We start from the raw sequence: 25,513 nt of genomic DNA, 5'->3' as shown, positions 1-25,513 counted from the left end.
GCTTAAAGGTATTGACCTCAGTTTTGGAAATCACGCTATCGTTTACTTTTACACACTTTTAAATAAACAAAGCCTTTCATTGGTATTTGTTTTTTTCTATTTTCTGAAATTATCAGGTGATGGCTGCTGAAATCATAAGTGGAAAATAGCCTTCTATCGACATTAAAAAGTTTATGTAGTTGGTTGGAAATGTACTTCCCATGACCTTCAGGGGATAGAGCACTCACCTCCTAATGAGATGACCCGAGTTCGAATCCCAGGGATGGCAGGTCGATACCAATTCCGCACCTGGCTTGCATATAATACAGTGCTGACGTTAATATCCTTAGTGGTAGACGGATCAAGTTCCCTTACCATCGGGCCAACCGTGGGATGTTTTTGTGGTATTCCTCTCCCCGTAACGCAAATGCGGATTAATTCCATCAAAAATCCCCCATGAAGGCAAATTTCTCCCAATACTTGATCCAGGAGTTCCCATGTCTTCTGGGTTGGGTTTAAAATTACAAGACTTCGGAGTTAAGTTGTCATAAGCTCTTAATTGGGTCAGTTGTTCACCGGCTGCTATATTTTATATGAAGGATTAAATTAGCTGAGGGTCTATCGGTATAATTTATAAACTTAGAAAGTGGGTTACCTACCTATTCAGTCTCACCAACAAGATTTAGTTGCTTATTAATATTGAGTTTCATGCAGGTTTTGCTAAAGTATATAATTAAACAGTCACAGAAACATATTACAGTAAGACTCTGTGATAAAAATATAGACATAAATAAACAACTGCGATAGTTCTAGTAGAAATTAGTTTAATTAAAAAAAATGGCAAGTGATCAAAGTGCTTTGAAATAATTTATAGTGATCTATCTGACTCCTAAAATGATTTTTAGGGTGTTGGCAATGATGATCCATCAGCGAGGGAAGTTCAATAGTATTTACAAATCATTGATGCGACCAGCAAACAATACCATAGTGCTTCTCCTGTCTACAATCGCAAACATAAATGGATGATCTGCTATGAATTCAGGAGTTACGTCAAACAACGGCCTCATCCTGTTGCTTACAATGCCAGTAACTGCTGCTGCTTCACTTCCTTCTTCGTTCACTTCGACCACTGCTTTATGCAAAACTTGACTAACAAATACATTCTTGTCTAAGGTCATGCCAGAAAAATCAGCACTTCCAGCACTGAACATGCTTTTAGCTCCAATGGCGTACAAATCAGGAGACAATTCTTTTGAGTATTCGATCTTAAACTTTGGAAGTGATACAACGACTGTGGTCCGGTAAAGTTGTCTTTGGATAAGAGCAAGCTTTTCAAGGGTTAGACTTTTTTCCATAGATGAAAGACCGTCTCGTTGGCGTGGCAGCAAAACAATCATGCTAATGTTTTCTCCTTTGTATGGTAGTTCGAGAGCTTGGAAATCATCGACCTCTGTGTACGGAAATTTAGCCTTGATGTTCATCATAGATACTTCTCTGAAAGGAAAAACAAAAGCTTGTACAGGGTAAAAATGATTGAGTTATATGAAATAAAAAACACCATTTTCAAAGCAAATAAATTCAAAAATTTAACGAAAATTTTTTTAAGTAACTACTGATATCTGTATTTAGTGTACGACAGGTTTTATATACTTGCCAATAATGGCTATGATTGGAAGCAGACTTACGTAGAAATTTCGTAAAACTATCTGAGCATCAATACTTAGGACTCTCTGAATGTCATTCTTGAGCTTAGTGATGGTTTTGAGTATATTTGTATAAGTTTTGCTGTTAATATTGTCCCATAAAAAATTACTTGGAAGGGTTGGAATTAGGGAAATAGGGTGAACAAGCTATTCTCAATTCATCAAAGCTCAGAAATGCTTTATTTTGACAATTCCTCAAAAAATTGAACAACTGTAATAAGAGCACGCATTATGTAATAAATAAATAAATTAATTAAAAAAAAATTCCATTTTCAATTCAACCGTCATTCCATTTCAATTCCATTTTCAATTCCCTTTTCAATTCAACAGTCAAGTTTTTACAGAATCTTGCCAATGCCTCAAAAGATATTAAAATATTCAAGAGAGCCGTAATGGCTTAGCCCTTATGAAAAAATCGAGGTATAAATGAGGTATAAACAAGGTATATTTTAAAGGTATAAAGGAGGTTGTTATTTAAAGACGTCGTTGAGGTTGAAAAGGGTGCAAATGAATACCTCAAAACCAACCTCAAATATACCTTAATATATACCTCCAGAGGTATATATGTTTCAACTTGAGGTGTTTAATTTTACATCTGGGGAGAGGTAGATATTTATTACTTTAAAGTGTTTCATTTTCAACCTTAGGTTATTACTTATCAGCTTGAAGTATATTTATTTACACTTGTGGAAGTATTTATTCAACAACCTAAAGTGTGTCATTTTACACTTCAGGTTATTATAAATCAACCTCAGGTGTATTTTGTTCCACTTCAGGTAATTATTTTTCAACCTCAGGTATCTAATTTTATGCTTGTAGAGATATATATTTTTCAACGTATGGTGTGTCATTTTACACTTCAGGTTATTTCAAATCAACCTCAGGTGTATTTTGTTCGACCTTAGGTTATTACTTATCAGCTTGAAATATATTTTTTTACACTTGTGGAAGTATTTATTCAACAACCTAAGGTGTGTCATTTTACACTTCAGGTTATTATAAATCAACCTCAGGTGTATGTTGTTCGACCTCAGGTAATTATTTTTCAACCTCAGGTATCTAATTTTATGCTTGTAGAGGTATATATTTTTCAACCTGAGGCATGTCATTTTACTCTTCAGGTTATTTTAAATCTACCTCAGGTGTAATTGTTGATAGTTGGAAAGGTGATTTTTTACTAACGTAAGGTGTATTATTTTTCACCTCAAATATAGGTTTTTATGCTTGTAAAGGAAATTTTTTTAATCAAACTAAAATATGCCATTTTTCCCTTCAGGTTATATTTTTTTATGCTAATGCTGGTAATTAAATATAATTAAAATGTTTCTCCTTAGACTGCTAACTTTTAACCTAAAATATATATCTTTTCACTTGTAGAGGTATTTATCACTCTGATGGAGTTTTTAATGTTACACATTAGGTGGTAATTACTTATTAACTTTTTACGGTCTGTCTTAATTTTCACTGCTAATCCTGATGCTAAGAAACTATTTTCTAAACACATAGGCGGAATACGGATGAATCTTTCTTTCGAAAGAATTTTCGACTGATTTCCATGTATTGTGTGAAGAAAAGTAAAATGCAATGCAAAGAATATATCTTCCTTTAATTTTGAAATACAACCCATTGGAATGTATTCTTCCTCACACAATTCAGAATAGGAATTTTCACTTAACGCCTTTAATTTATAGTTTGTGAACCTTGTGCTAATTTGCAATTAAATAGTTCATAAAATTTATTAATCTTGAATTAACATGTAGAGTTGAATAATGTTAAGTATGCTGACTCATAAACCTTAAAAGAACATTTCAAATGTTTCTGTAATTTTAATAATTTCAATTAAACTATCGTGAAAAGAGGATACATTTGTTTCAGAAAAATGTGGGAACTCATTTATATAGAACAGATGTTAAAGGCGCTAATTTTTTGTAAAAGCGAAATAACAGCAAATTTAAATAATTCAGCCAGCTTACAAATAAAAACTTTTATTAACAAAAAAAAATTAATTTTTCGTTCAAGAAATCAAAATTCTTGACAATTACTCTGCTTCTTCTGCAAGTTTGCTGTGCTTACGTTATTTGGAGCATTGGAACCTATAAATAAAAAATTTGAATTAGCGAGAGTCATATTTACATTGATAATGACAAATTTTAAAAGATTAGAATAATATTTTAAAGCTTATTTCGTTGCATAAATCACCTTTTATTATTATTTCTATTCAATTTTGAATAAATAAATGGTTTCTTTAGTAACAGCAGATGAATAAGAATAATAATAATGACCTGCAAAACTCTCCTCCCAGTATATTTCAATTCTTTATTTTGACTGTTTAAACATATCACTTAAAAAAGCTAATTTTTCTATAAGATGCATATAAAAACTGCTGTAGAAATAACACGCTTATTGAAATTCTTAATTTTCCAATAATTCAACCGACCATTTTTAATTATGGATTGTTATGTTGATATTTAAATTTTTTTCTCAGCAAATTTTGAATAAATTCAATTACACTGGCCTGCTTGTTTAAATTTTTAGTCCAATTTCGCCAAAGAAATTGTACTAAAACCAATTCTCAATGCTGCTGATTCCGAAAATAATTGTCTATCACGTAAGGTTTTTAAAAACAAAAGGTCATTTTCAACCTTTTATTTAATGTGATCAAGAATCAATCATCTTTTAATAAAACAATGTAGAACATCAATGTTTTGTGTTTTTCATGCCCCATCGAAATAAAAGCAACATTAAGTTTATATGTTTACTTGCCTGAGAGAATAATTTAAGATAATGCTATAAAATAATGTTTTCAAAAATCAAAGATCATGCAAACTTTATCAGTAATTTTTTAGGTGAAAAGATTTCATTGAATCAAAGGAGATAATTTACTTGTCTTTTTTCTTTTTGGTGTATATTTAGAGTTACTCCCAGGGGAAGGCTTTCCAGTTCCTAGTCTCCACTTCCTCCTAGCTGCAGAGCACGTATTATTGACAGCCTTATTCAAACCTTGAAATTCTGGATGCCATTTACGGAGCAGCTCTGTAAAAGTTGCATGTTCAAGTTGAGTAAAATCAAGTTATATAAAAGTTGCATAGCAAGTTTCATTTGGAAATTTTCAGATGAGATTTTTTTTTAAGAAATTGAAATATATATTTATATAACTTTGATAAGTTACTAATGTTGACAACAAAACTCCAGAGTCAATAATACTTTTAAACTTTTTTAACTACAATATAAGCAGATTAAGTATAGGTTCACCAAAATGATTTTAATATTTAATTGAAATAATAAAATTATTTTTTTGGAATAGCTGTCTCAGTAAATTTGTTTTATACAATATTCTTTGTGGATTAAAGATAAAAACTATTTTATTAGAGCACACTATTTATACGAAAAGTTTTCATGTTCTTTTAGTCTCTTTACGAGTCTTATTAAAAATAAATTGAAAATCATTCCAAAATATTAAACTGCATCATGTTGATCTAGAATAATATTCAAGATTTTGCCTTAGCGGACTAAAAACTAAAATAAAACTAAACACAGTGGCGCGACAGCCCATAGAGGGCCAAGGTCTACTGTGCCCATTTCAGTTTTCTTGACCTTGGGCTCTGGGATGCAGGAGCAGATGTTCCGGTTAGGTGGTCAGCCGAACGCGGAACCCCCAGTGTTTAGTTCCCAAGCATGCTTGGTACTCATTTATCGACCCACTGAAGGGATGAAAGGCTGAGTCAACCTTGCCCGGCCCAAGGATCGAACCCAGGACCTGTGGCACGGAAGAGCGGGGCGTTGCCTTAGTGGACTAAACGGACAAAAAGTTTGAATTTTGCATGAGAATTTTTTAAGTGGATGCCAGTTTTCCTTCACCTATAGTTGCCTTTTTGCTAACTAACTTCAGATATTATTTAATAGGTGATACACATACAAATACTTTTAAGATACTCAACTAAACCAAGCTTATGTATAAAAGGGCAAGTAAACTTAAACTAGGCTGCATTAATTTCTTCGTAAAAATTTTAGTAACTTGTACTTGTCAGAATTCAATATGCTGTTGCTGGAATTATTATGGTGTTATTCAAGAAATGATTTCTGGTGAAAAGATGCGTTCTCTTAATCTTAATTTTAATGTTGAACTAAGCTATATTACACAAGTAACTAATTCTGGCAAATTAACTTAATTCCTGTGACAAATATATCTTCTGTTTGTATTTCCATCCAGTGCGATGACACTGGAAAAATTTATTTTGCTAATGTGGTGAACAACCTAGAATTAGAATAACTTTTTTCTCTCTAGAGGCAATGTATATGTAAGTTCAGTAATCCCCGCTTATATATAATGTAATCGCTGTTAATATCAATCACTTATTATTACCGAAATTATTCGGTTCTGATTTTTTTTCATTGATATTATAGTTTTCTGTGATCCTTACATAATTTAATGTTATTAGAATTTAATTTTCAAAATTCTTTATTTATTAGCGTTATATTTTTATTTACTCTGCACATTTAAAAATAAAAAAAATTCTTTTCTTTCTCTGCGATAATGTTAGAATTTCCAATTTCTCATCATTTCTGGAGTTTAAAAACAAAATATTTTTCAGATTATGAAAATTTATGAAGTTTGCTTTATTAATTTGTGAGGAGGGTTAAAAAATTAGTTCACTAAAATTAGCTTGAATCTTATCTCATATTACATATATTTTTATTAAAAAAAATTTCAGATTTTATTAGGAATTCTCATATATTTTTTTATGAAATTTGTTGATTTGATATGGTAAACTTGTTTCCTACCTTAGAATCACCTGTTAATAGTAAACATTAATTTAAAAAAATGAATATTTACTTCGAAAAACAGGATTGTTTTTTTTCTTCATGTTTGTAAATATATATTTTTATGAAAATGCAACTTTTGAAGAAATATTAAAATTTTTGTGTGATGTATTTACCCTGATTGCAATTTTTATTGTATATGTTTATTTTATTAGTTAAATATGTATGTTAGATTTTTGTTGAAGGCAACAAATATGCATTTCGTTCCTTACAATAGTATTGTTTATTTGTTTTATTACCTGCAATATATAAAAACTGTTAACTTTCTATTTTCAGTGATTTATTTATAAGAGAAATTATGAACCTTTTACTCAATCAGCTTGCATACTGCTACGTTAAAACATATACATTTAAGCAAAACAAAAAGAATAGTTATATTTGAATAAATTACAAACAATAAAATATACTGTGCGTAACCTGCTGTAACGATTCACCAGTAACGTTACCCTAAACAGCGACGAGAAATATTTAGATTGATCTGTCTTATTGCTAAGCCTACAACAATAGCCTCAAAGAATATCCTCCGACTTAAATAATGTAAGATCAGGACGCGTCTTTAAAACAAAAATAATGAAATTTAAGCTTGAAAATTGAGGCATATTTGATTAAAAGTGACAAAGCTAAATTAATAAATGTCAAGCACACTTACCGAATTTTAAAGAAACTTTCGATTGTAAACACACACGACATTTGCCGGCTAGCACGGAACTCTGGGAAGTGAGCTAGTTGATATGAAGTGTACTTTAAACAACCTTAAAACAACCTTAGGTATAAATAAAATGACTTCATACATCTCAATAAAGACCTCACTCTCTTTAGTTGAAAAAAATTATATTTTTTATACCTCGTAAATACCTCTTTTGTTACAAGTGTAAAAAAAACAACCTGGTGAACCTTAAAAACTGCCTCATGAGTCTGGTTGATATGAAGTGAATTTTAAACAACCTCAAAATAAGCTTAGGTATAAATAAAAGGACTTCATATACCTCAATAAATATCTCACTCTCGTTAGTTGAAATAAGGTCAATTTTTTTATACATCAAAAATACCTCTTTTATTACAAGTATCAGAAAATCAACTTGATATACCTTAAAAATCACCTTATCAGTCTGGTTGATTTGAAGTGAATTTAAAACAACCTCAAAATAAGCTTAGGTATAAATAAAATGACTTCATATACCTCAATAAATATCTCACTCTTTTTAGTTGAAATAAGGTAAAAAATTTTACACCTCAAAAATACCTCTTTTGTTACAAATGCAAGAAAATAAACCTGGTATACCTTAAAAATCACCTTATCAGTCTGGATGATTTGAAGTGAATTTTAAACAACCTCAAAACAAGCTGAAGTATCAAACAAATCAACCTCAAACACCTTAATTACAACCTTTACGAGGTATAATTTTTATTTCTGTTTTCTCTGCAACCTTAAATATACCTCAAATATACCTCAAAACAACCTTAATACCTCAAAAATACCTCAAATCAACCTTAAATATACCTTAAATTTTCATAAGGGAGGGCAGTGTTTCCCAAACTTATGACTTTTGTACACCCTTTCTAAATTTTTCGTAACGCTGTGTACTACTAATAAAAAAATGAATGTATTTTTTACTATAAAAAATTGCACAAACGTTAAAAATCACAACTGGCTGTTGACACCACTAATTATTAACTGTAAACTCTGCAAAAAATGGCCAACAGAAAAATACGTAATCGTAAATTTTTATGGCTAGCATTGTTTTTAAATTAAAGTTTTTGAAATTTTCGTTTGCTGCAAGATATTTCGCATAAGAACGCGTACCCCTGCTAAACTGTTCCCGTACCCCTGGGGGTACGCGTACCACAATTTGGGAAACACTGGCTTAGGGGTAACAGCGCTCGCCTCCCAATAAGGTTCAAGTACCAGCGATGGCTGATAATAAGAATTCTACACCAGGCTTACATCTGCTACATTGCTGACGCAAAATATCCTCTGTGGTAAACAAATCATGGGTTAGAGTCCATTTGCCACCAGCCTATCCATGGAAAGTTTTCGTGGTTTTTCTCCCCATGTCACACAAATGAGGGTTAGTTCCATCAAAAAGTCCTCCAAGAAAACAAATTTCTCTTAACACATTGTCCAGGAGTTCCTTGTCCTCTGGATAGGGTTAAAAACTGCAAGGCTACGGAGTTAAACATTGGTAGTCGTAAACTCCAAATTGTATCAGCTGTTCAACGAGAGTTATAAAAAAAATTCAAGAGTTTTTAAGCTTAATAATTGTCATTTTGTATGTAGAGAGTATTAGGTAAGCAAAAACCTTGTAAGAAAAAAGAAATTCATTAGAGATTAACAACTAATTTTTAAGCAAGGGAATACAAACTTTTAAATGCGTTTTTCAATTTTTGAAATGGAAATAAGCAATATTAATAATTCTACTCGAATGAATTTCTTGTCGATTTTAAAATATTGCATGTATACGAAATGGAAATAACAGTCGACGTGTTTCAAGCTCTCAAAAACAGGCCCCAATTTTCAAGACTTGCCAGTTGTGAATGAGAAGCAACAAAAGTGCTTTCAATAAAAACGCAAAGTCTCTAACGCGAAAAATGGAAAAATGAAGAGGATAAACAAAACCAGAAAAAATCCGCTGTAGCTGAGAGAGAAAAAAGTTAAAAAATAAAACGAGAGAAGCTGCAGAGGCCGAGAGAGGCATTCTCACCTTCACTTTTCCATTTTTCGTAGTAAACTTTATGTTTTTATTTCAAATCACTTTTGTTTTTTCCCATTCGCGTCTGTCAAGTCTTGAAAATAGGTGCCTGATTTTGAAAGCTTGAAACATGTCGACTGTTATTTACAATTTGTATATTTTTGAAGCGAATGAAGTTTTTAATCAACTAAAACTTTATCACTTCAGTTACTTTGGATTATTTGTTTAATATATTGCTCATAACCTTTCATATTGACTTACTTTGCACCATTTTCTGAACCACCATTGTAAAACTTCAGTGGTCTTGTTTTTTCTGGTTGAAATTGTGTTTTCCACGTTCCTTTGAAATATACTGCATTAAGAAGAACCATGATGACCGATGGGTCTAACTTATCAAACAGGCTCTGAATTTTGTTATTTGTTTTAGCTTTTACCCAAGTATTAATTCCTTGATTAATATTTTCAGCATCTTTAACGAAGTCCACATCCTGTACAATTGCATTATATAGTTTCTGAATGTCACTTTTATATTGTGGCACTAAGTTGAGCTGTTTTGCTAATAGCACTGCATTAGCTAGGTTCAAGGTATATTCAGGATTTACTTCATTATTTTCCGGAACAGTATCAGCCAGGAATTGTTTGAAGGATGAATGAACAAGCTCACTTGGTAAATTTGCTCTTTCATAACCCAAGGCAATTCTCAGTTCCTGAAAGAAGCAAAGACAAAGTTGAACTAGAAAAATTATAATAAAGAAGTATATAGTTAGAGTGTTTCGTTTGGAACATGAATATCTAATACTATTATCTCAATAAAAACAATTTTAAAACATCAGTACCAAATTCAAATAATTCTAATGTAGTAATTCTAATGTTCTGTAATTCTAATTTAATTCAAAAATTGTTTAAACCACTTTTTTACGTAAAAGTATATTAAGGGCAGGGATAGCCTAGTTAATAGGGCGTTTGGCCCATTTCAGAGAGGTTGTGAGTTCTAATCCCACTGGTCGAAGAATCGCCGTGTGTCATGTGGTGACTGGTGCACGCGGGGTCACTAAGTCCTTCAAGTTCCCATTACAAATTAGTACTTCTGGGGGTACTGGATAGCAGATTGATCGTTGTGTGGTTCTGGTCAAAATTACGATCAGCAGGGTGAATGAATTGCGCGTGAATGACTGCTTTCTATATAACGAGCTACAATGTATGTGAGTGGCTACAATGTATGTAAAAGTTGAATTCTTGGCCATAGATGGCGCCACTGGAACACAAGAAGAAGCGCACCACTCTGTCTTAGAGAGGCTTGTTGGTATTGACAAATGGACAACAACAACATGCAAAATTATATTTGAGAAACTATTAAGCTTTGGCAGAAGTAATGTTGTTCACAAAAATACTTTTATAGATGCCACTAAGTATTTATTCACTTTTTGATTAAAACATTTTGGTTTGTTCTGTAAAGAGAATTTATTCTAATACATCATCATACTAGCATTAAGTTACACATTGAAACCCGTTTAGTTGACCACCTTTGTATGCTCATCAGATGTCTAGGTTTATTTGAAATCTTCAAGTTCCGAACTGACATAACACGCTTGACTAAGTGGACCATCAAATTTCATTACACATCACTATATTTATGAGTACATTCGTAGATTTCTTGCCCGATAAATAAAGATCTACAATAAACCCGTGGTTCCTAATTTTTGTAAGAGCTATAGAGAATTTTCAGTTTCGTATAAGATTTCAGCAGATTAATCACGTAATTGCAAAATCAAACAAATTTGTATATTGTATGGCATACAAAAATTACGATACGCAACACTTTGGACAAGGTGCTCCACAAACACCGTCCTTAATACATAATTTCAATATTTTTGGAATCCTAGTTAAATCCTATATTAAACCCGAAAAATACAAAAAGTTTTCGAAATACAAAGGAGTATTAGGATTTGTGCAGTTTTTACTTCTTTTATGGGGACTGCGGGCTTGTGTCAATTAGTTGTGCTATCCATTTAACAGATTTTATACACAGACACATTTATTACAAATAAAACATCAAATACATTAAGAATACGACAGAATTCTCTATTACTATCAATCAAATCCCATATATCTCTGACGTACTTACATTTTATAATTTCCAACGTAATTAAACATCATCGACAGCCATCTATTGATATAAAAGGATATTACTATTATCCATTCACAACAGGATTGTACTTTGATCGATTGATTGTGTGCTGATTGTAACTGCAAGGTGTTTCTAAAAATCTCCTTTCATCAACTCGCAATTTTCTCCGTCAATTAAACTGGCTTCGATGCGTTTTTAATCTTGCTTTCCTCTTTAGTGATTCGTTCTATTTCATTAGAGCCTTTTTCTTCTTTCGTCGCTTAAATATTTATTTGCTATGGTTTAACTCGGGTTTGTATAGTCGGGTTAACTCGGGATTGTATATATTGAAAATATTTATTATCCAGAGAAAACTTGGGCGTAGCTGAATTTCTTAGTACGTTTTGTTTTGTCACATTTTTACTTAACCAGAAGCAAAAAAAAAAAAAATTATCTGCTGTGATTGGAAGTTTGCTAAGTTTTGTGTGGGAGTTTTGCTGTTCGATTGTGGGGCTGCCTACGTTTTTATGGGCTTATATACACCGAAGAGCCATTACATTATGACCACCCTCCATCTATAACAATGGACTCGCCCAGGAACAATGTTTTCATGCGGCACATTAGGACCCATAATCCCCATAGAACAATCCTTGACGTCTGTAAGCTACTTGAACATAGTTGCAGACCAGGTTCACCCATTCATGGCAACAGTTTTTCCTGCGGGGGATGGTGTTTACCAACAGGATAATGCACCATGTCATATGGGTCGAATCGTCATGGAACATTCCAGTGACTTTCAAGTCATGTCTTGGCCACCAAATTCACCTGACCTTGATCCAATAGAGCATTTGTGGTCCTACTTGGAAAACCAAATTCGTGCTGCCACGCTACCCCCTCGCAATGTGAGGGAATTGCAGGACCAGTTGGTAAGCGCTTGGTACCAGATACCTCAGACTACCTATCAGCACCTTGTGGAATCAATGCCATGACGGGTGCTAGCAGTTTTGAGGGCTAAAGGTGGTCCTACATGTTATTAGCAGGGTGGTCATAATGTAATGGCTCTTCAGTGTATATGATGGTTGCTGAATTTACACAGAAAAAAGGAGTTAAAAAAAGATGGTGTATCACTTCACTGACGTTTGGAAAGTATCATTTTGTGTTTTCCCTTGTAAAAAACTATTATACAAAGACTAATATTGAATTTTTTCATTTGCCCGAGATGACTCGGGACAGTAACCTGATGGTAAATTAAACGTTTTTTAAACATAATAAAATTATAATTACAAGATAAAATTTATGTATTAAGTTTTGTTTTAGTTCCTTGTATTTATTAATGAAATAAAAATTTTTTTTATCTTTTGCATTTTTTTCCCAAAAAAATTTGATAAAGGAAGCGGTTAAACTAGGTTAGAATAGAAATCTATAACTATTCAACTATAATTTCGAAATGAAAATTATTTTAAGTGTATGTTGTCAACTTTTTGGATTATTTGCCATTTTACTAGCTGTGATTTGACTGCTGAAAATAGATACAGTTACCAATCAAACGGTTTCATATTGAATGCTGTAAGATATTCAAAAATAAAAAAGAGAGAAGAGATTCAAAAAATTTTTAATTCCTGTTACATTATTTTATTCATATAATTTTTTTTGTAGTTTATGTTCATTTCAAATGTTAACATATTTTAGCTTCATTTTAATCGTACAAGTGTACACATTATTTAAATTAGAAACATCAAGCAAGTAAACCATTTTAACCACTAAATATCGTGACTAAAAAACGTTATCTCTTGCTGTTGCGAAAAAAAAAATCGAAAAAGATTCTTCTATCATAAGAAACTATTACTCATCCTGATAATAACTTTCACTTGTGCATTTATACGACTGGTTTTTGATTAGGAAATATCTTTTGTGCTATCTTTCTTGTTTTTTAAAGGGAAACTTTTTGTACAGAGGTATAACAGTCTAGCAACATAAACTTACATAAAAAACTAGTTCGTGTATGTTCTTAGTAGTTAGTGTACGAAATCTATTTATGATTTATTATTTAGTTAATTTGCATAAGGTGACAAGATTTGTAAACCGTGTTTTAAGAACAAATCAACTGAGCATCTTCGAAAAATTTTACGATTTGAGGACACCCATATATTTATTTAAAATAATTACTTATATGCGCAAAAAGATTTTTTTTAGTTGATAACTAATATCATGTGCAGAACTATCCTCATCAAACTTGATTTCATTACTAAGCAGTTTTGTAATATCGTATAATATTCTGAATTTGAACACATGTAAAAAGAATTAATGAGTACATGAATATTCAAAAAGATCATGCATGATTATTAAATTTTTTTTTGCTGAAATTGTATTAAGACAAGTATAGCGTTTTCATCTTTTACCATGGTGATTTTTCGATTTTTTCTGTTTACTGTTCATTCTCTGTAAAACAATACTATTTTTTTACACATATGAGCATTTTTAAATTTTTCTGACACTTCACTGCAGCGTAAGGTTATATGTTTTCGGAGAAATTCGAGGAGATTTGAGAGCAAACACATCTCTTCAAATTTGTAGAATTTTCTGTCCTTACAGAGTTTGAAAATTTCTAGGACATTTAACGAGAACTGACCTCAAGATCTGAGTGCGTCTTGCCACCATTAATCTGCCTGAACAGATAAAAATAATTAGTTTATAGCTGTTGTGCAGCCTTTTTTAAATGTGTTGTACACAAAAATGAAAACTAAATAATGAAATATCTTTTAATCTCGAGATAGTATTTTAACCGAATAAAATATAATATTAATAGTTTAAGGAGCTAATTTTAAATATGATAACTAATTTATTCAAATCATACGGAATCGGGCACGAAAATATACTTTTTCTGAATAAGCATGTCTTTTTTAGCTGACTGGTTTAGATTTTTGATCCTTAAAATATAAGGGGTAGCTATAATCAGGAAAATTCATTAATAGTTTAGTCAGGAAAACGGTCAAAGTTGTTGAATGATATTTCAGGAAAGTAGGTTTCATTTCTCAGGAATAATTTTGTGTTATATCGACTTAAAATAATGTAAAAATTTGTAAACTTTTTAATACAAATTTTTTTCTTCGACTGCTATAATAATTAATAAAATGAATAATAACAAAAAAGTCTAAAAAATATATTTTGCATGAAATTTATTTAAATGAGTTTAAACATCATGAGCTAAATTGTTTTGATTAGCTTAATTGATTTCATATACATATCAAAACATCTAAATAAGAAATTTACGTTAAAGGGCTTAAACTTTCGACTAATCTCCTGACTAAAATATTGGAGCTATATTTTTCGTGTTACTGCTACCCAAATTAATTATTTTGTGGTTCTATTCAATTTGTTGGAAATAGAATGTACATTTATTCGTAAAAATTAGATTTTCTTTTCTGTATTAGTAACTTAAAATATGATATTCACAATTCAAGTGTAACATATTTTAGATTAGAGTCTCTAAAATTTCGATCGCATCTTAGTATGCATAACTAGACATAACTAGTGCATAACTAACTTTATACATAACTATCTTAGTTCATAACTAGTACATAACTAGACACTAGATAAAAAGTTATTCAGATGATACTTTTTATTTAATTTTTCTTTTGCATATCACATTTTAATTCTCTTAAACATTATTGCGCTTTCTACGGGATAAATTTAAAGTCACGTAAGTCAAGGTTAACTTTAATTTCATGAAGACGCGTTGAATTTCAATTTCCTCAGGTCGATGACTAGTCTGATTTTTTTAAATATATATTAAGCGGTATCCATGATTCCATGATTAGATTTCATTTGCGAAACGATTGTTGTACAACGCAGAAACAAGTTGCTTTACCAGAAACAATGAATATTCAAGTCGATATGTCATTTTTGTTCAAAATTCATGTTCTAACGTCATTTAAACTGCGTCATTTAACGTTATCTACACTGTTAAAAATTTTGGTGTATAGTAGGTACCATTTTTGGTAGGTTTTCTGGTAAACTAAGTACATTTACAAGTACAGAACTGTAGTTATCGTGCCAAAAATTATATAAAACAGACAGAATAACAATTGTTTGAAAGAATTAGTGCGAAAAATATATTACTTAAAATGTACTTGTTTTAAATTAAACGTTTTTGCGATGAAGTCATTAAATTTATTCTAATGCGCATGAGAATATATGTTTTAAATAAACAAACAAACGAAAAACGAATGAATAAATTAAATTATAGCAGTAAAAAAAATAAAAAATGTGATTACATCACGGTAAAAAATTTTAGCCGACCTTAACACCAAAAATTGTAGCAACTATAAACTAAAACTTTTTACAGTGTCGAAACATTTTGATGCTGAACACCTAATAACTCAGCAAGGAAATGATTAGTTCAACGTTTCAGAGCAATTGGATCAGTTAGCTGACGAAGATAGGGCGTGCACAAGCACACTTCACTTCCGATTTAGACGGTAATAAAAAATCTAACTAAAAAAACATAGTTCGAAACTAAGTTTCTGCGTTCGCTGACAAAAAGGATAAAAAAATGGCAACAATGTTGAAGTAGTAATAGTACTATATTTACTTTGCACTAGAACTGCACAATGGGCTATGGCCTGGGAAACATCTCCGTAGACGTTCCAAAGATCATTGCAATTTTGATTTTTTACAGAGGGATGGTTACCCCACTTTGGTAGCCCAACGACTTGCGTACGAAGTCGACCACTTTATGATTGAAGAGTTTAGCGAGGACTAATTCTGCACCCCCTATGTCTCTTCGCAGGCTCATTAAAGTGGTCACCCACACTCTCACTAACCGCTGCCGGTGATGTTTGATTGTTCTTTTGCGGGAAAGTTGATGATATTTCGAGAATTTCTTTTAACATCATAAATTTATTAACTAAAAATATCAGCTACTTTTTGTGATACTTTACTTTTGTTTAAATTCTATTGCTAAATAAGGATTATTAAACTTTGAAGTGCGTGACTTTATATTCTCTCTATTTCTTAAAGAATAATATTTAAAAGTTAACTAAAAATTGAAAATATGCTAATTTCAAGAAGTTATTCAGAAAAAATGTGCATACAAAAGCATGTTATGTAAAAGATTTTTTTTTTAAACTTTCCGTAAAAGAGTATTGATTATTGTTTCTTTTTTTATTCTGTAAAAAAAGGAACTATGGAGTTTAGTAAAATAGTGACTTATATAAGGTATTTCATTAAAAGTGAAAAAAATACTTACATTAGCTGTGTAACCACGGGCTCCATAGAAAAGCATTCCAAAAGCTGCAGACAAACTTAATGGTGAGAAAAACACATTTTTCGAAGATTCGTCAGCGAGTCTTTGGTAAAGTTTAAGCCCAAAATCATTATTTGCGTGCGCTAATTTTCTGAGATTTTCATGAGCCATTTCAGATGGAGTACATAACGATGAGGCTGAACTGACGATCACATTCACAATCAGTAATAATAAGACAGTTTTGAAGACTTTAGCACACAAAATTGCCATTTTGGAGAATTTTCTAAGAAATAGGGGAATTTATTTATAAAAAATGTATGTATATTAATTAAAAAAATATGACTGAGATATAATTACTTATTTAAGTAAAAAGTTATTGTAAATTTCTCAATATTTTAGAACAAATTATTTACTGTTCATAATACTACTAGGGTTTAGTTGTAATGTTTAACACGTTTATGTTAAAATGCATAAAAATTTTAAACATATATATTTTAAAATTATTGTTTTAAAGTGCGTATGTAATAAATTTGTGTGTAATATGACTTTCTTTACAAAATGCAATTGAAATGGGATGGTCACCAACAATTAAGTTAAAGTGTAAGCAATTATTAAACTCATTAGTTTCAATAAAAATCTGCGAGAAATGTTATTAGTTTTAATAAAATCTAGTTTCAGTAAAAGGATTAATTAAAATGCTATTAGACTTAATAATAGACTTGAAATTAGAGTTTTAACACTTTGATGCATGTGGGACATCGATGTCTCTTTTATATATTTTTTCAGGCTCTATAATTGCAAACAAAAATATATTTTGGTATTTTTTAATTATAAAAAACAGTTTAATAGTAACTAAAGAATGATTATCGGAATTATATTAGTACTAAAATATAAAATCTAAAAAAAGTAGTTTGAAATTTCTTTTCGTTCATATTCAAAAATGTATCAATAACTGGTTTTGTAAATTAAGGAAATTTAAATGCTCAATAACTATTTCTTTTGGATCAAAATAACTGCAAATAATTACAAATTTGAAAAATTATTGTTTGAAAGTGTGCTGTGTTTGAGAAATTTTACCGTTAACGCAGAAAAAGACACCGGTGTTTCATACTGTACTTCATAGCCATAAATTATTAAATGCTAATTATTTAAATGTTTAATATTTTTCAGTTGTTTTGACCTAAATTGATAAAAAATAAAGAAAAAAAGTAGAAAAATATTTTAATAAAATTCTGTTAGAAACAGTTTATAAAGTAAAAGTTTACGGGCATAATAATTTAAGAAATAATTATTTTATCAGTCTGAAGTTAGGAAATAATTATTATATAGTTATCTGTCTGGTTCTGAAAATTGATTAATTTCCACAGTGGAAAAAAAAAATTTTTTATAAAATTTTTTCATCACTGTTAATATAAAATATTCTTATAATTCTATACTAATTCTTCCATCATTGAGTAAACATGGGTCACATTCTTCGAATAAACATGGGCCACATGATCCCAAAATACTCCAGTAATCTTTCCTCCTCTTTCGTTCGTTTTTATTATTTGTTTCAGACTTAGCATCATGCAATCGTTTTACTTACAGTATGTAATTTCACTTATGTTTAGCGCAGTATTACTAAATCTAATGATCGAACCTGTAAAGTTTACATATTCAATCCAATCTAATTCATATAAAACCCACAAAGAAAAAGTTCCAATTAATATTTTTAATAAATTAATAATTAAAAGGTCACCTCTTAAATTAATGCATTGAATGCTCTTATGTTTAAAATTAATTTTATTAGAAAATTAAATAGAATTTTATAATTTTGCTGGGATTAAAAAATACAAAAAATAATAAGCTTAAAAGGAATTTAAAAAAAAAAAATCGTTTTTAAGAAAACCTTCGCGGGTTACAGCTGATTAGTCAGCAGGTTTTGTTCGACCGGAGTTACGCGTGATTGATATACCTGCTTAGTAACAACAGATATTTTAACAAGGCGTGCATACTTACGTTTGAATTACTAAGGAAACTGCTTACTCAAAGGAGGTAAGCATTTTATAGATATATCAAGAGAAATTCTTGTTTTACACCAGATGGGAAACAGAACGGTTTTTCCTTCCTCCACTTATACTGATATTGCGCAAGTGCTTATGATAAGTAATTAAATTTAGAATCGAAAAAGAAAGATCAAAGTATCAAAAGATAAGATTGCCATTAATTAGTCACTTATTATCACTCATGAGCAATCATTGAAAATTTTGTAATATTCTTTATACTTTTCGATCAATCCAAATTAATTTTACCAATCGTTGCTCTCCTTAATATTAAAACCCTCTTAACTCTATATCTTTTCTATTAAAAAATGCCGTAATTTCTTTTACATTGTATAAAATTTGTGCACAATTTTAAACAAATAATTTGTAACTTACTGTCTTTATATGTTTTATTTTAGTCAAAAGAAATATAATACGAGATAAATTAGTTTTATGTTTGTCAAAATTAGTTTTACCTAACACTGTTTTCTTTAATGCAAAAATCCATCAATAAAACTCAAGATCTCTTCTATTAAAGAACTGAAATTTCTTTTACATTTTGAAAATTTTACATAAATTTCTACAAATAAATTGCAACTTACTGTTTTATATGTTTTATTTTAAGTCAAAAGAAATGGAATACAAGAAAAGTTCGAAACATGTTTAAATGTGCTAATATTTTAGTGTCAGATATATGGTAAAAGCTTTTTCAAATACTGTATAATTTGAAAAGAAAGCTCTTTTTTTTTCAGCGAACACTATTGTGAGCGGTGAATCTTTCTCTCATTTATTAAATTTTAATTTTAAACTTTTGTTTTGAATAAAATTAATTTAGTACCTAATTCTGTTACATATTTTAAAATAAGCACTTAAACTTTTGATTCAAAGTTCCTGAAGTATATGAGAGCATTTTTAACTTGAACCAGCTTTTCAAATCTATGTACTTGTAAGTTATAATCAATTAAATTTATGAATTTTGATATAAAATTACTTTAAATATTTTTCAACTTTTTTTATTTGGAAGGTGTTAGTAGATTTGTATTTTGTAAAAAATTTGCAAATTCTAACCACTTTCGATACCCAAATTTAAAAGCATTGTCATTTGGCTGTCGAACACATTTTTAGATGAATGCTCTTGTCTTGGATTTAAATCGTCTGTTATTTCATAAAGTAATTTTGATGTTAACAAATGTTTAAACATTTTTGTGGAATGTATAACATATAATATCTTCACGCTTTTAGCTTTTATATAAAATTTAAAAATTTATTACAAATCAATTGAACCAAAACTAGAAAAATCAGATTTTATTAATAGAATATATAATTATATGGAGAAGCTAAAAATAAGTAAAGTATTTTCTTGTTCATCATAAGGAATTTTTATCTCACAATCTATTTTTTTTTCTTTTATTGCAACTCAGGTTATTGGAATAGCTTTGCACTGGTTAAATTGGAAGATTTTAATGTTAAAACAAATCTTTAATTTAGTTTATTATTATTATGTTATTCTACTTATTGAACATCAATAGAATCAACCAAATCAATAAATCAATAGAGTAGAACAGAATATCAATAGAATAATATATTGTTATTATGTTATTTATTCAATTGTTATTATATTGTTATACATTAATCTACATTATTCTGTTTTTATTATTTACATTAAATGCAAATAATATAGATATTTTTATATTATTCTATTTATATTCTATTTTGAAATATTTGCTAAATTTCTTTTATTTTTCCTTTTGTTTGCCTTATAATTCATCATTTCGTATTATTAAAAAGCTTTGCTTCACCTCTGACATCAAATTAGATGATAATAAAAATAGAATGGTGGTGTTCCATTATAACCACCCTTAATTATGTTTATTAAAACCTTCTCAAATCTCATACTGATATTTAAGCTGGAACAAAACTAGAAATGATGCCGAGATTTGCTATCGAAATCTAAAGAATCACTATTGAGGAAAGTGAGTCTACGATCATCAATGCCTCTAAGTATGTTTGATTACCGGAAGAAACGGAGAAGAGTTGGAAGACAAATATTCGAAACAGAAGTTTAAGTTCTGATGTTTTGCATACTTTCTTTCTCAATAGTTTTTTTGGTCAAATTACGACAAATTCAAGTTCCTTCCAGCAATTTAATAAGTTTTGGTGTTCTTATCCAGCCTTTCTCAATAGTGATTTGTCAGATTTTGACAGCGTTTTTCTCTCGCTTAAATATTAGTTTGTTACTCCCAATATACACTTTTATGTCTTAAATTTTGACAATGCTTTTAAAAGTATACTTATATTTAGGGATTTCATTGCAGAACACCTTGTATTTCACATTAATGTAGAAGAAAATACATTATCATGCTTTGCATTACATTAGTAATTGACATTAATATGCTTTAAAGATAAGTTAAGAATGATATAAATTGTTTATATTGTTAATACTATTTCAAGAAATGTAAATGTATCTATGTCAAAATATACATAAAAAAATTCTAAAAAATAAAAAGAAAATGCCTATCGTCAACTACACCGTGACAACGCAATAAGAGAGAAGAAATTCCACTGCATTAAAAATAAAACTTAATCAATCCCTTTCGTCTTTTTGAAGTGATGAAACATATTTCTATAATACAAACGCATAACCGGTTTAATATGACGTTTACATAATTAAATTTACTTTAGAATATTGCGCTTTCCTTTCGACATAATTTAGAAAGTATATACTCACATTAAAAATCACAACTCTCTTTCAAACCATTGTTTACTCAACTTAGGTTGGATGCATTAAACGAAAGGTGTTAAAATTATGATTTGTAAAGAGCATGTCTGCTAATTTCTTTTATGAATCATGCAAACACGTTTTGATTTGGTCAGCCTTGTCAAAGGTGAATGCCAAACTTCCATGATTGACGTCCAAGGACATTTTGTTTAAATAATGATAGTTCGCCGGGCACGCGATTTGAACACAATGATGTCGAGGTTTACATTACCTGAGGCAATTTGATTTGAGTTTTAAGCAGAATTTACAGAAGATTTTCATTGCGTATTTAGGAAAATATTCTTACGGTTAGGTAAATACCCGAATTGCAGTATAGCATGAATTGCAGCTAGTTAAGAGAGATTAAAAGAAATATCCAGTTTCGAAATTTTTATTACTGTCGTCGATGTAAAGTGAATGATTTAATACCTATTTTTTATGCCCATAACTACAGGGGGTGGAAAAATAATGGAAACACTTCTATGCAAAAACATCGCATGATTTAAACAGGTGTTTAGATCATGCGATTTCTCTTACATATCAATGAAGCTTAAAGCTTTTAGAGGTTTGAAGGGTCGACGATAAATTGCAAATGGAAAATAGTATGTTTGAACACCCTATGCCAAAATAATGTAGGAATAAATTTGTAACTTGTAACAATTACTTTGCTTATTATAGCAGTAATTGCAAAAATTTCATAAGCCTTTCTTAAATATTTGAGGAAAGACTTTTTCATGAAAAGTAAATTTTTTTGTTTTACGTTTTATTTGCCATAACTTTAAAATATTCAATAAAATTAAGCTAAGGTTTTTGAGCAATTTTGAATAAATTATAAAATTTTGAAAACTGTGAAAGATATAAATAATTAGAATAGTTCTTTTATACTGTACATATGTGGAAAAAATTAAAAATTTTTTTTCTTCGTAATTTTGTAATGAATCGTATTTAGCAACTAATGAAAAAAGTCCGATTTGAATATCTTAAAAATTAAAAAAGTTTCAAGCAATTCTCTAAGTTGTTTTTGTAGTTTTTAAAAGAAGGATCAAAAGGAAAAGGGGTTTTCTAAAAATATTATTTTGTATCATAATACAAAATTAAATAACAAGTGATAACACATGCAGCAAAATGCGATTGTGAAAGGAAAGAAGAGATACTTTTATGGCCTATAATCCACAACAATGCCGGTGTCACTTTTAATAAATCTTCTTTAATAAATCTTATTTAACGTTATTTGTGGAAAACCTCTTATCATTTTGAACTTTTATTAAAAAAGTACGAAAACTACTTTGAAAATTGCTTTAAACTTTTTAAATTTTTAAGAAAGTCAAATTTTTTTATTAGTTGTCAAATGCTATTCACCACAAATTTAAAAAAAATTTAAATTTGAAGAACTACTGAGCAATATTAAGAGACTACATCAATTAGTCATATCTTGCGGAGTTAGAAAATTTTTTTCTCACATTTTAAGGCAATAATTTTGTAGTTATTTTTGTTCAATTACATTGATTATTTTTAAAGTTATAACAAGAAACGTAAGACCAAGAAAATTATTTCTTTTTATGAAAATATGTCATATAATTTTTTATAAATATTCAATCTAAGTTTAAAAATTTTTGTGCAATTATCGCATATCATAACCAAATTAATTGTTACAAGTTAAAAATTTATTGCAATATTTTTTGGCATAGGGTGTTCAAAAACATTATTTTACGTTTGCAATTAACTGTCGGTCCCTTAAACCTTTAAACTTCATTGATGAAAATAAGAAATCGCATTACTTAAGTGCTTCTAAATTTGTAAAAATATTCTTCAAGTATTTTTTGAGAAGAATAAAAAAAATGCATTAGTATAGAAGTGTTTCCATTATTTTGTCCAACCCCTGTATCTTCTAAAGATTAACACAGTTTAGACAACCACGGTATCCTAGTGATATTTTATACTTTTTTAATTGAGTCAGACTCTTGAGTTAAGCGCAGTATAGCCGCTCACCTCTCTTGCGTCACCGTGATCATCACTTCCGCGTCTTACCACTGAAGTGACAGGCATAGAGGTTTCATCTCTGAGAAATTATCTTTTTCTCCATCTCATTTGGAGCTTTTTTGTTTGTTATCTTTGACGTACAATTGCATGACTAAGACAAACAACTTACAAATATCTCGTATTTTTGATGGAGCAAAAAAGAAGTTTGTAATTTGAGTTTTGGAAAAGCATCATCTCATTGTATTTCTAATTGGTGAAAATGGTATTTGTCAAAAAGAAACAAAATGTGATTGCTATGTAAGTCATTGCTTTTAAAGTCAATGATTTTAACCTGCTCTGAGACTTATGCTAAATTTACGAGCATTCGGAATTCAGATTCTACAACCCTTAGAGATAGTCTGCATTTCCTCTCTTTAGTTTTCGCTCCAGATAGGGTTCCTAGTGCTGATTGGTTTTCTTAAGTAGATAATATAACACAATCTGTTTTATTTTGGAGTCTTAATTTTATCGCATATCACAGCGCTTAAATTCGGGTATTTTTCTATCTATTGGCAACACTATAGTTATTATTCATTTGGTTAGGTTGCCTTAGGTTTTAATTCAAATAGTGTTAAAAATAAGTTTTACGTTAGGTATTTATTTAGATTCGTTTTTTCAGATTGTCTTATGTAATAAATTACGTTGCGTTTAATAGTTATTTAAACGCTAAGTACTTATTTTCAATTTCAATTTGAACAATTTTGTTTCAAGAACAATTTTGTATTTTCCTAGAATTAAAAACTTAGTTACGAAGTAGTTATTTAGATTTATTTTTAATCCATTCTAAAATCAGTGTAGAAATGTTAAACATAAATGTTGTTGTGGTGCCGCATACTGTCATACCAGTTATAGGTGATGGAGCTTGCTTTTTTCAGCAATAGCTTACATATGAGCCGTGGTCGCTTAGGGGATAGAGAGTTCACCTTCCGATGAGGTGAACTGGGTGCGAATCCCAGCAATAGCTGATCGATAATTCTGCACCCTGCTCGCACCAACCACAGTGCTGACTTCAAATACTCTCAGTAGTATACAGATCATGGGTTAGAGTCCCCTTGCCGTTAGGTTAACCGTGGGAGATTAACGTGGTTTTCTACTCAGTATAACGCAAATGCGGGTTAGTTCCATCAAAAAGTCTTCCACGATGGCAAATTTCTCCCAATACTTGATCCAGGAGTTTCATTGTCTTTTGGATTGGGTTCAAAATTATAGGTTTAACATTAGTTGTAAACACAAAAATTGGGTCTGCTGTTTAACAATGGTTATAAAATAGCAAACATATGTAATCCAATACTGCTTGAGGAAGTGGCACAGCATGCAATAGAGAATTGGGGTGAGTTTTCTATATCTGAAAGCAGAGATGGAAATAATTTTAATATATCTGCTGCCTACTGTGCTGAAGTGTCCCGAATTTATACGTATGGTGGTTTGTCTGATTTAATAGCTGCGGACAGATTTTAAATTATTATTAAAATTCAATATATCAAGAACTTTGGCAATGTTACAGGCAGCTTTTGAAAGTAGTTAAAATTAAAATAAAAGTACTTCAGTGCTGACAAACCTGAGTGAAAAAATTTGGTTAAAACTGATTAAGAAATTAAACTGGATGAAGTTAATTAATAATTTAATCCTAAAACCAATTAATTGTTTAAAACTAATTAAGGTGTTTGGATTGGAAGAGAGGTTAAAGAACCAGAATATTACTATACAGTTGTGCTGTGTACTTGTCTTTCATACTAAAGTTTGTATGTTGTACAAGATAGTTTGGAAAGGTGGCCCAGCTGGATGCCAAAGGTGATTAGATTTTACTATTACAAAAGTATCGAATAAAAATATGTTTCTTTTATTAAAAAAAGGGGATTATTCTGATAAATTTCTAATTATTGAGCCTTGAACAAATCGAATGGTTTTCAATAAAATCAACAAATAATATGTTTTAAAAAAACATGAAAAAAAAATAAAGAAATAAGTTTTAGAAAATAGGGATTAATTTGAACGTATACTTACTACAGATTTCTTACTTTTACTTGGTTGATAAAACAGCCCCGCTATATATATATCTAAGGAAAGCGAACCCGGAAATAGAAAGCATATCGATTTTCATTATTCAAAGTTTGAGTAGTTATTTCTAGTTACGAAGAATACATGTTACGCATAGAATTTAAGGAGCACT

The 25,513-nt window shown here is 30.0% G+C and overlaps 1 protein-coding gene across 4 annotated transcripts; it reads right to left on the bottom strand.

Moving 5' to 3' along the window:
• Nucleotides 1-786: 786 nt before the first annotated feature.
• Nucleotides 787-25,513, bottom strand: LOC147813835 (iripin-8-like). 4 transcript variants are annotated; one of them, XM_087159418.1, is made up of 4 exons: nt 25,348-25,513; nt 16,549-16,828; nt 9,455-9,900; nt 787-1,473 (listed from the first exon to the last, which is right to left on the bottom strand). In XM_087159418.1, exons 2-4 carry the CDS (start codon nt 16,813-16,815, stop codon nt 930-932), a joined length of 1,257 nt encoding a protein of 418 aa, XP_087015544.1. In that variant the 5' UTR covers nt 16,816-16,828; nt 25,348-25,513; the 3' UTR covers nt 787-929. The 4 variants fall into 4 exon arrangements, with proteins under 4 accessions (XP_087015544.1, XP_087015543.1, XP_087015541.1 ...); XM_087159417.1 differs by lacking the exon at nt 25,348-25,513 and adding an exon at nt 21,295-21,487; XM_087159415.1 differs by lacking the exon at nt 25,348-25,513 and adding an exon at nt 18,544-18,681.

This window comes from Parasteatoda tepidariorum, chromosome 3, assembly GCF_982258835.1.
Source record: "Parasteatoda tepidariorum strain Cologne lab strain chromosome 3, Ptep-v5.0, whole genome shotgun sequence".
In the NCBI taxonomy this organism is placed as follows: domain Eukaryota; kingdom Metazoa; phylum Arthropoda; class Arachnida; order Araneae; family Theridiidae; genus Parasteatoda; species Parasteatoda tepidariorum.
The sequence above is the reverse complement of the archived record's forward strand: the minus strand, read 5'-3'. Positions and strand labels throughout refer to the sequence as shown.

Excerpts from the sequence above, each read along its gene's own strand:
- LOC147813835 (XM_087159418.1), bottom strand. The coding sequence starts at position 16,815 with ATGGCAATTTTGTGTGCTAAAGTCTTCAAAACTGTCTTATTATTACTG. Across the intron at positions 9,901-16,548 it reads CCCGTGGTTACACAGCTAAT|GAACTGAGAATTGCCTTGGG; the intron begins GTAAGTATTTTT and ends TGCTTCTTTCAG. Across the intron at positions 1,474-9,454 it reads GGTTCAGAAAATGGTGCAAA|AGAAGTATCTATGATGAACA; the intron begins GTAAGTCAATAT and ends TTTTCCTTTCAG.